The sequence below is a fragment of the Rhincodon typus genome, chromosome 24 (assembly GCF_021869965.1).
Source record: "Rhincodon typus isolate 14 chromosome 24, sRhiTyp1.1, whole genome shotgun sequence".
Lineage (NCBI taxonomy): Eukaryota > Metazoa > Chordata > Chondrichthyes > Orectolobiformes > Rhincodontidae > Rhincodon > Rhincodon typus.
Window position 1 is genome coordinate 11562212 of NC_063355.1, and position 12233 is coordinate 11574444.

A 12233-nucleotide genomic window follows, 5' to 3' on the forward strand; every position below is an offset into this window, starting at 1 on the left:
TTGCAGGTAATGCAATCTTACATGGCCATTAAGAAGCAAAGGATGGCATTTATTTCTAGATGAATAGAACTGAAAAGCAAGTATGTTAAGCTTATACAGTGCCTTGGTTAGAACACACTTCAGAGTCTACGTACAATACTGGTATCCATGTTATAAAATGGTATGATGAAAGTGTAACAAAGTTTACCAGAATGATATTAAAATTGAGAGCTCATAATATGATGAAGGTGTAACAAAGTTTACCAGAATGATATTAAAATTGACAGCTCATAATATGAAGAAACACTATAGGCTGGGACTTTTTTTTTGTCTTGGAACTAGAAAGCTGAGAAATGATGCATTGAGATCATTAAAGTTGTGAAGTATTTTGATAGGGTAGACATTTCCACTTGTAGGGACTCAAATACAAAGTTTCATACATGGATGATAGTCATTAATATATCTGTCAAAGAACTCAGGAGAAACCTCCTTAACCAGATAGTCGTTAGTACTTGCTACCACATTGCATAGTTAAGGCAAATAGAAGAGATGCCTTTAAGAGGAAATTAGATAAGTGCATGAGGAGGAGAGGAACTGAAGGAAAAGTAGAAAGAGTTAAATGAGATAGGATGGGAAGATGCTCAAATGGAGCATAAACATCAGCATTGAGCAGCTCGGCTGAATGGCCTGTTTCTGTGCTGTAAATTCTATGATTGTGACAAGAAATCCCATTATTTGACTGTTAGCAGTACAATGTGAGACCTACTTGTATGTGTCAAAGGATTCTTGGCAGTAAACCCATCTCAAAATTATCCCTGTCTTGGTCTATGTACTGCTGAAACCCTCATCCATGTCTCAATTACCTCCAGACTTGGTAACAGCACCTCATTCTTGCTTATCTCCCACATTCTATACTCCTTAAACTTGAGGTCATCCAATCTCTGTTGCCTCTGTGCCCTAACTGAGGACAAGTTCCACTTCACACTCACCCCTGTGCTCGCTGACCTGCGTTGGCTTCCAGTCAGGCAACATCTTGATTTGAAAATTCTCAGAGATTCTCAGGAACTGCAGATGCTGGAGAACCTGAGATAACAAGGTGTAGAGCTTGAAAATTCTCAGTCTTGATTTCAAATCCCTCCATGGCCTGGCCCCGTCCTTATCTTAAAAGCGCTGTTGTAGTATATATATTATGTTGTTACAATTTTCTTGAGCTTGCCGTTTTTAGATTGTGAATTTATGGACCATCTTGTGATTTTAAGAGAGTTTTTCTAATATTCTCGACATAATACCATTCCTTGACAAGCAATTGTCGATACATTATAAAAAAAGTGTTGTCAACGTTTGTGGCCTTTAAATTTCAGATAGAATACGAGCGTGTATCTATGACGAGGATTTACAACCTGTTTTTGTTTGCACTGATGCATAAGTTCCTGGTAAAGGAACACGTTGAGAAATATTGGAAAGCAGCACCCAATCCAAATCACAATCCACACTTTCTTTTGTATAGTACGTGGCACAACAGATGGCAGCTCAAGGGAACTTTTAAGATGTTAGCTTTATATAGTGGAATGGAGTTAAAATGCTTACACTATCATGAGGGGTGTAAAATACTCATATTTCATAAGTCAGCTGAATCTCATTCTGCCCTGGCTAGTTTGTACTGACTGATCAAGCTTAGATCTGTGCAGCAAACATTTCAACTAGTCATCATGTGATCCAGGAGAACAGGAAGTTCGAACCCAGAAATCCTTTATTTCAGGGCAAAGTGCACTAAACCTAACTTCCCTTCATCTCAAACTCCTAAAAGATGCATTGAATGCCGACGTTGCTGGGGGAGCTGTTTTATGTATTGTACTTTGTTACACTGTTGATTAAATCTAGCTGCTTCGAGACTCCCTCGTCGGAAGGAACTCTCTGGACTCTAGTTGTTTCAATTCACCTTCAGTCCGCTGCTGCTGATAAACCCTGAACGGATTAAGTTTACTCCAATATGGTGAGTGACAGAGGGATAGTCTTAACAGACATGGTGTGACTAATAGACATTGTTGCAGTGGTACGTCAGAAAGAATGAACGTGTGTCGTACACTGAATATGTTTGAATGAATTGCTGTTTCTTTAAAAGTTACATTGAGTTGGTAAATTAGGGCAGTGATCAAATCTATGTGGTATGTGTGTGTCTATGCATACGTGTGTCATAGCACAGTCGGGATCAGTCCTGCTGTAGGATGATCAAATTCACACTTTTGAACCAGAAGAAAACAATGTATTCTTATGAAAACAATATCCCACACAGTCCAATGCTATAGTAGGCCAGTTAAGAGCACTACAAGCAAAGGAGCAGTGCTGCGAAAGCTTGTGATTTCAAATAAACCTGTTGGGCTACAACCTGGTGTCGTGCGACTCCTGACTAGTACCACTGTGGTGGTGGTGGGACCCTTGCCTTTGATTTAGAAGTGGGTTCCAGTCCAGGAATGATTGCAACTTCCCAACTCTTTGCCCACACTGTGACCCATTTTCACGAAAATGATATTTTGAAAACTGCTGTGATTCCCTCAATGAGAACTGTGAGAGAGAGTGGGTGGAGGATGGGGTTGTGGGTCTGGGTGGGTGGGAGTGTTGGGAGCTAGGGCGAGGTGGGAGTGAAACCTGTGAGACCCAAGGGCAGAGGAGAGGTAAAGTGTTTAGCCTGCAAGGATTTTTGAAAACCTACCTTTTTTGCAGAAGCTTTCTTTTAGAGTTAGGAATCAAGCCTCAAAGATCACTCTGTTAGAAGCCCAGGAAAAGAGACAGTTGAAAAAGGGCCACACAGCTTGGTTGGAGCTCCATGGCAGCGATTACTGCCATGCATCTCATCACCCCACTGTGGGGTCAGCGTGGGGGGATCATGACCTACAGTTTTGATAAGCGTGATATAAGGACTGAGACAGGGAGCATACTGTCATCGAACATAGAACAGTACAGTTCAGGAACATGCCCTTTGGCCCACCATGTCTGTGCTGACCATGATGCCATTCTAAACTAATGCCATTTACCTGCACACGGACTGTATTCCTCTATTCCTTGTTTGTTCATGTGTCTGTCCAAATGCCCCTTGTTAACATATCTGCTTCTACCACCTGCCCTGGCAGCACGTTCCAGGCACCTACCACCCTCTGTGTTTTTTAAAAACTTTCTTTGCCCATCTCCTTTAAACTTTTCCCAAATGCATGTTCCCCTGCAAGCTTACTTTTATACTTGTTCCCCCTCTTAATCAATCCCTTTGTCTTCCTTTGTTGAAATCTGAACTGGTCCCTTTTGTGATCAATTTGTATGCTCTTTCCTTGGATCTAATACTTTCCTTAATTTAAACCAAAAGAACTGCAGATGCTGTAAGTCGGGAACAAAAACAGAAATTGCTGGAAAAGCTCAGCAGGTCTGGCAGCATCCGTGAATAGAAATCAGAATTAACATTTCGGGTCCGGTGACCCTTCCTGAGAACTGAGTTCTATCATATTATGGTCACTCTTCCCCAAGGGGTCTCACGTAGCTAGATTGCCAATTATTCTTTTCTCATTGCGCAATGCCTAGCCTAGGATAGCAAGAAATGCAGGTGCTGGAGTCAGAGATAACAGTATGGAGCTGGAGGAACACAGCAGGCCAGGCAGCATCAGAGGAACAGGAAAGTTGACGTTTCGGGTTGGGACCCTTCTTCAGAAAATGGATCCCAGTCTGGGATGCCCTGTTCTCTAGTTGGTTCCTGAATGAATTGATCCAAAAAACCATCCCTTACTCCAGGAATTTCTTCCTCTAAATAGATGTTTCCAACATAGAATCTCATGAAGTTAGCTGAGCTTTTATTGATTCTTTTGAACCTTTTGCACTACAGCTTGAAAGATGATTTTTAAACATAAATGTTGAAGTGGAGTTTTAAATTTATTCTTGCATGGGATGTGGGCATTGCTGTTTGTTGTCCATCTCTCTTGAACTAGTGGTTTGCTTGGCTACATCAGAGGGTAGTTAATTGTCCATTACATTGCTGTGCATCTGGAGTCACATGTGGGTCAGACTGGGTAGGGACAGCAGAATGCGGTTAGTGTACAAAATGGGTTTTTATGACAATCAAGAATTCGTGGTCACAACTAGTTTTAAGTTCTAGATTTATTAATTGAATTTAAATGCTGATAGCTGACATGATTGGGATTTGGACACATGGACCTAGAGCATTTTCCTCTGAACTGTACTTTTCTTAATTGAGTTTTTCAAGAAGTATGAATCTTTTCATTATTAAACAAAAAAATGAAGGAAATTTAGTTTTTTTTTGTAGAATAATGTAAACAAATGTCAAACTTATTCCTGACAAGCATCACCAAGCTGCTGAAATGATGCCATTGTGGAAGATTCTAGTCAAACGAACCATCTACGCATGTAGTTTCTGACAATTTTAAAAGCACAAGATAGAATCAAAGGAGGCAAGTATGACATCAAATATACAAGTACGACTTCTCTAAGTTGCAAAGGCAGTCAGTACTCAGCAGCAATTAGGCTATTAATAATGGATTTATAGTCAGCCTGTGCAATTATGGGAGATTTTGCAAGTGGAACACCCGGAACATTCCCTGTATTTTTAGAAATGAACGTACAGGATGTTTGTAACTCCTGCCAACTTCAATGTGTTACACCATGTTCTCATCATTTCGAGGTTAAGCCCCACGTCTCTGGAGCATTGAAACTATTCAGCCCCTCAAGTCTGTTCTTCTACTCTTTTTGGATCATGGTTTATTTGTACCTTAAGCCCATCTCCTCACTGTGATTCTGTAACCGAAAATACCCAGACCTGACAAATATCTATCAATCTCAATTTCAGTCCTTTCAGTTGACCAACCCAAAAGCTTTTGGGGACGGGGTGCTGGGTGCGGTGGGTGGTGAGGTCCAGATTTCCACTATCCTTAATGAGAAGAGGTGCTTCCAGTCCACGCTGATATTGAGGTTCTGTTTCCTAGCCCCCCCCCCCACCCCCCCCCCCCCTCTGCCCCCACACTCCCCCCCCCGCCCCCACCATGGTCGACTCCCATATCCCAGAGGAAATAGTTTCCTGTAAATCCACAGTGTAACCCTTGATTCAAAAATTGGGGCTGAGGCTTTCAGCAATGAGTTAATGCTTGGTGATCATATAATATCTGAAAAGCTGCAAAGCCAAACCTTCGAACTTCCCCGTTGAATGACCCAACAATTGAAGTGGAAGATCAGAAGTTAGTCCCTGAGAAAATAATGTACAGATGCTGACCTTCTTTCCAATCATTTACATGAATCAAAGTTATAGCGAGAGGTTAGGATGACCTTCTCAGAAATTGGAGTCAGTTTACAACATCTTATTTCAGGAGCATTTTACAACTGATCTGCCATAATTTTAAGATTACATCCCTTTAGTCTGGACCTCCGCACCACAGGATTGATGTCACACTGACTGTACTGAACAATTTCTTTAATAATGAACTCTTCACCTAGATCATTGTTTTCCCTTCGATGTTTGAGGAAGTACATGTCTGGACTGTGAAACTTGTCATCATAATTTAAGCTCTTGTGTCATTCTAGTGAAGCTGTTCCTCCAAGTTTTCTAAATGGGGTCTAACCAGAGTATTATATAATTATAACACAATGATAGCCTAGTAATTAATCATTGGTTGGGGATTGATTAACTCTGTGGATTAGTTTATTTAAAACAATGAAACTCATCACATGTCATGGAGCAGACATTACATCAAGCTACTGATTTGTGTGTATACAAAGCAGGCACACTGCCAAGCAGAGTCACAACATAAGACACACACAGCATGTGGAGTCATTAAAAGTAAGCTCTTTTAAATACATGTTATACATTTAAACACCCTGCTCATTTGCAACAGAAATTTGACTATTTGCAATAACGAGAGCACAAGAGATTCTAAAAAGTATTTGCTGATGTGTGCAGATCTCAGATGGTCACTTTGCCTGGAGTGCTGTTAGTTGTCCACATTTATCAGTGATGTTGTCCATAGTTTGTGTTTGAATTGTCAAGTTTTTCTTTCAGGGAATGCAATTGCTTTTATACAATTCACTCATCCTGATGCACACAGCCAGAAATTGTTCCAGATTAGCCACTGACTGATCTTGTTTCTCTGGAGTGGTCCTTCTCTTTTTGGCATTTACTGTTATGTTCCTTATGAATTTCCATCTCATTTTGAAGCCTGTAGTTTTACATTCTGGATTCTTCTAATTCTACCAAAGTTTTAGCCTTTGGACAGAGCATTATATTGTCTCTTTCATAAACTGTAGTGTTTCTCCAACCCCATTTTTAGTTTTGTTTTCTTTGAAACCTGGACCTCTTCCACTTGCTGCTTCAATGGCTATTTAATTTCCTGTATTTCATGCTTGGGTTTTGTTTTTTGCTGGTATCATTGCTGGCATTTATTTCCGAAAGTGATTCGAAACTCCTCGTGCATGCCCAAGGTTTCTTTTTTCCTCCAGCATTGCTTTGAACTCCAGCCAATGTTTCTGTAGTTGCACCTGCTGAGCCTGATCTGTTTTACATGTGAGTTTATCCAGATCTAAACTGGCAGTGTTTTCATTGGATTGATGAAACAGAGCTTGGACCTACTTCCTTACTTTCAGCTCATTATTCATCTTGGGGAGCTGACAGAAGTATTCCCTTAGGACTCACTGGCAGACAGTATTCTCAATTTTGAATTTAACCTTTTTCTGCATACCTGTTGCTGCTCCTGGCATGCTCATTTGTACACTTCATTGAACCTATGTTGATCCTTTCGCTTGGTGGTATGGTAGAGTGGGCGATATGCCAGGCCACAGATTGTGTTGGAGTACGATTCTGCTGATGCTGATGGCCCATAGGACCTCATGGATGCTCAGTCTTAAGTTGCTATAACTGTTTGAAAGCTATCATTTTTTGTACAGTAGTATTGTCATGCAACATGATGGAGGATATTATTAATAGGAAGGCAGGATTTCACCTCCAGAAGGATTGAGCAGTGGTCACTCCTACTGATAATACCATGTACAGATTCATCTGCTCCAGCTAGATTAGTGAGGATGAGGTCATGTAGGTTTTTCCCTCATCAGCTGTCTTGCCACCTATCACAAACCCCAATCTAGCAGCTATGTCCTTTAGGCCTCGGCCAGGTTGGTCTGTACTGGTGCTGCCGAGCCACCCTCAGTGCTTCCTCCAAGTTGTGCTCAACGTAAGAGTATCACTGATTCATCAGCCATTGGAGAACAGTATGTGGTAATCAGCAGGAGATTTCCTTACCCATGTTTAACCTGGAACCATGAGACCTCATGGGATCAGAGACAAATTTGAAGATTCCCAGAACTAATCGATCATGTCTGTATCCCACTGTGCTGCTGCCTCTGGTTAGTCTGGCCTGTTGGTGGGAGTGGGCATACACCGGGAATGTAGCCATGCTCACAGAATAATGCCTTACCAGGTCAGATTGTTAAGTCTATGGGACAGCTCTTCCCAATTCTGGCGTGAGCCCAAGATGTTGGTATAGAGGGCGTTGCGGGGTCAACAGGCTTATGTTTGTCATTGTCATTTCCAGCACCTTAGTTGCTACCAGCAAGTCCATCTGATTTCATTCCGTTTTTTAAATGTGACTTTGTGGCAGTTAGATACAACTGAGGCTCACTTGGCCATTTCAGAGGGCAGCCACACTGCTCTAAATCTGGAGTCACATGTAGTCGTACCAGGTTAGGATGGCAGAGGATAAAGTGGTAAACAGCAAGATCCCCAATGATTAGACAAGCCAATATGATGCCCATGGACTGCAGAGAATTTATGATTTCAGACTGTTTTGTTTAGAAAGAAAGCAAGATCTGGTGACATTGTCTGAGTCTTGAAGTATAACTTCTGGCGAAAAAGATAATAATCTCGGCAACAATATATTTAATTATTTATGGACTATGGTAGCAGTTCTACGCTGCGTCAAGTGTTGCAGCAAAAGCTTTCTTTTCAATTCCCATCCATCATTAATTTTCACTTTGATTCTGACAATTGATATTTCTGTACAGTGCATCATGGAAGCCAAAGTCAACAGTTTGCAGAGATGCCTCGACAGTATTTACAAGGTAAAATACCAAATTTGTTGATTTATTAGTTCCATTGACTTCTACATCCCTGATATTATTTTCCTTCTTATGCCAAGAACCAAGGACTTTATTGGGAGGATACCAGGCAGTGATCTCCAGTCTCCACTTATAAGATTAGCAAAGGGAATTTGATTTTCTGTCTGCTTGCTCTATACTCATTACTTCTTTGTGAATAAAATGATTGCTGACATTAAGGGCAAGAATGGCCAGTCATCTGTGATGTAACCGGAACTGGCTGTTTAAAGAGCGGTAGAGAGAAGACTCGGCATCCAAAGGCGCTTGACTCTGGGCGGCTAATAGAAAGGGCAGTGAACTCTGGAATTCACTCTTCCACCTCTCCACCTTTCCTTTAAGACTCTACTTAAAGCCAACCTTCTTCTGAAGCCAAGAAAATACAGGAAACTCCCATCAGGTCAGGCAGCATCCGTGGAGAGAGTAACAGAATTAATGATTCATGCCTGTGACCTTTCATCATAATAATTCCTTGCTCTAGTTTTCTTGACCAAGTCTTTGGTCAACTGCCCTAATGTCTCTTATATATCGGGGTCAACCTGTCGTCTGATTATGTTCCTGTGGCGTGGTTTGAGATGTTTTATTATGCTAAAGATGCTTTACCAATGCTAGTTATTCTTGCTGTTGTTGACATGGTGCTGGCCAGTTACCAAAGCAAAAGATAATCAACATGACCACTTGTCCCTAACCACTGCTTTCAACTGCAGCTTATTTCCAGAGTCTAAGGACAAACATGCTGCTTTGTCTATGAGGTTCCCAGCACAGACATATCCATTCCAAGAAACGTGAAGGTCTGTGTCATCAAAAATGTACAAGGGCTTCATAAAGACTAGATGTGAAATTAAACTTATTTAAACTCAATTAAAGGCAATGTAAACTCAACGTAAAATCAAGGGACTTCATTTATCTCAGTCGTGATCCTTTCTAGGTTATTAGAACTGCAAATGATACCTTGTGTGCCATCAGCAAGCCATCAGTGTGCAGTGAAGTGTTGCTGTCTCCACAAGGAATCACTTATATCTCAGGTGAGTGACACTTCACTATTGGCCATGCTGATAGCTCTGATAGATAGCAGATTTAGACAATATTTATATTAGAGAGAAGCTCCAGCATCCATTAAATTTCAACAGACAGACTGTATCCTGTGTCCAATATCTACTTCCTAACACTGGTTCAATTTACATCAGAAATGGTACAGCAGTCATATTGCCACCTCCACACCTGGCACAGCTCATCTGCTTCTGAAACCTTCATCCTTGCCATTGTTACCTCCAGACTTGATAACCCCAGTGCTCTCTCTAGTTGGCCTCCCATCTTTCACCCTCCAAAAGCTTGAACTTATCCTCAGTTTTGTTCATCACCCACATCAAGTCCTATTCACCCATAATTCAACAACTCTGTGACTTGGTAGCTTCAGGTTTGGGGCAGCATCTTGAATTTAAAATTCTCGTCCTTGTTTTCAAATCCCTCCATTGCTTTGTGCCTTCCTGTCTCTGTCATCTATTCCAGAATCTCAACCCCTCACAATCTCGCTATTCTGAACTTTGTATCTACATAATATTGCTCATTGGTGCCATACCTTCAGTTGCCTGTGAAGTAGGCATCAAAACATCTTCTTCACCTCTCTGCCCTCCTTTTAACATTATTTTGTCTTAAAATCTACCTCCTTTGCTAAACTTCCAGCTGTCTGCCCTTATGCCTCATGTGGCTTGGTGCCAAATTTGTTTGTTAATGCATACGTAAAGTGCCTGAGGACATTTGACTATGCTCATGGTGCTGTATAGCTGCAAGTTGTTTCAATTTTGGCATTCCCATTTTAAAAAATATCCTGTGGCTAAATAAATTCTGCTGGCGGTAAAGAGACAGACTCGTTTTTTTTTCCTACTACTGCTGGAATGGCTCAGTATCCTGTCCTATAGGAAAACAATTGAGTTTGCCAGTGTGGACTGGGTGGGAAGGACTATTGTTCTGAACTTTTTATTTCTCTAATTTCTAATTTATTCCTATGATCTGTAATGCTGGACTGTTTATTTCTTTATTTTTCTAATTTTTGTTTCCTAAGAACTTGTACTGAAAAATCTGTGCCTAGGTACCTTGTACCTAAGATGGCACTGTGAGTGGCAAATTGAAACTTTTCACTGTACTCATTTGAGTACATGTGGCAATAAACCTAGTTCAATTCAATATTAGCCACTAAGGAAGGTATGGTAGCTGGGACATGATGGTTAGCAGGAACTAGTTCTGATTTTCTGTGTACTGCAGTAGTAGGAGCCATCTTACTTGTGGGATTTTTAATAAAACTTCTTGAATGGCTGTGATGGGAAGATCAGTATTACGAAGTACACTGCCAGCACTGACAATGAAGTGTAATGAACATTATTTAGTCTGACAGGGTTTTAGGAAGATACTCAGGATACCGAATGAGGTGGAGAAAGTAACTGAGGAAAAGTTTTGATAAGGGTGCTGTAGCAACGTATACTTCAACACCCATGTGTCAGCCTGGAACTATAGATAGTAATAGTGGAGGCAATAATGTTCTTTTCATCACATCTCTGACCAGGAATGTTTCCTGCTCCTATGACCTTTCGTCATAAATTGGAAAGATTTACAACTAAAACTGGACCATGGATTAAATTAAGGGACTGGACGCTGTTAAGAGAAGATGATGAGATTAGCATTCTGGAGACACAAAAAAAAGCTCTCTTCATTTAACCCTGCCCAGTGATCTTGTGACCATTCCAATTTATTCTACTTTACAAATATACATAGTATTATTTTATTTCTTTATTTTCTCTTTTTTTTGTACCTAGGTACTTTGTACCGAAGATGGTGCTGTGTGCTGGCGACATTTGTAGATGTTTCACTGTACTCCTGTTCTTTTGTAACTTGAGTACACGTGATAATAAACCTAAATCTAATTCTAAACTCTGAATGGGTTAAAAATGACTTTGGGGAAAGGAACATCTGTTTTGATGTAAAACTTTTATTTAAGTGGTTAAGTTTGTACAAATTGAAGATGCAGGGTCTACCATAAAAACACAAATTTCTCTATGACTTGTACTGAGCTCATAGTGACTCTGCCCAATCAGATAATTTTAAATCTAAGTGTGCATTAATCAGTATGATAGATTCAAGCATTTCCCCTACAACTGATGTGAGGCTTAAACATGTGTAGTTCCCTGTTTCTTTTCCCTTGCCTATTTCTTAAAAGTGATATTTGGTACCTTCCAATCACCAGGAATTATTCCAGAATCTATAGCATTTTGGAAAATGATAATCAAATGCATCAGCTATCTCTATAGCTACCTCTTTCAACACTCTGGGATGTAGATCATCAGGTCCTGGGGACTTACCAACTTTCAGTCCTACTTATTTCTCCAGAACAATCATCTTAGTTGTACTAATTTCCTTCAACTCCTCACCCCCTTAGCTCACTTGGATTTCTGATTCTGAAAGAATTCTTGCATCTTTCCCCATGAAAACAGACACAATGTAATCCTTCTGCCATCAGAAGAAGTACAGGCAGTTCCTGGGTTATGAAATGATTCCATTCTTGAGTACATATGTAAGTTGATTTGTGTGTAAGTGGGAACACAATACAGTACAATATAAAATAGCCATTCACTTGTAAGAGGAAATGCTCATATGTAAGAACTTATTACTATTAATACACCCCTTTATGCAATCTCATTCACAAGTATGATTGTTCCTAAGTTAGATGTTTGCTAATTTGGGACCGCCTGTAATTTGCAGGGAGAAGGTAAAATCCTGATTATAAAGAGGAGGTTTCATGCATAGGAGGAGGGCAAAAATAAAAAAAAAAAATTCAGACTTTGCAGCGAATTTCTTTTATAGGCAACTGGAGCTCAACACAACAAGTAAATGTACTGTTTCAGCATCCATGCTCATGAAATGTTAATGGAACAGGTTTGTAACTTAAAACGATTTTCAGGCAGTTAGATACAATAATAATCAGAAGTCCAACATAATGGTAGATTGGTTATCACTGATTTCTTGCAAGGTTTTTGAGGCTGGTACACTGTGAAGTCAGAGCGAAATTAAAAAAAGGTACTAAGAAAAGCAAAAGAAAGATGAGAAGAGACTGGCAGCTAAGATTAAAGTGA

General features: G+C 40.3%; 1 protein-coding gene across 2 annotated transcripts in view; it reads left to right on the top strand.

Moving 5' to 3' along the window:
* The first annotated feature begins 1681 nt into the window (after window positions 1-1681).
* LOC109922176 (synergin gamma-like) overlaps window positions 1682-12233 on the top strand; it is a 28221-nt gene continuing 17669 nt past the window's right edge. Inside the window, exons 1-3 of one of the 2 annotated variants that reach the window (XM_048611380.1) lie at window positions 1682-1972; window positions 8020-8076; window positions 9038-9134. In XM_048611380.1, coding sequence (XP_048467337.1) covers window positions 1970-1972; window positions 8020-8076; window positions 9038-9134 — 157 coding nt within the window. In that variant the 5' untranslated portion in view covers window positions 1682-1969. The remainder of the gene's footprint in view (window positions 1973-8019; window positions 8077-9037; window positions 9135-12233) is intronic. The other variant, XM_048611381.1, reaches the window with a different exon arrangement.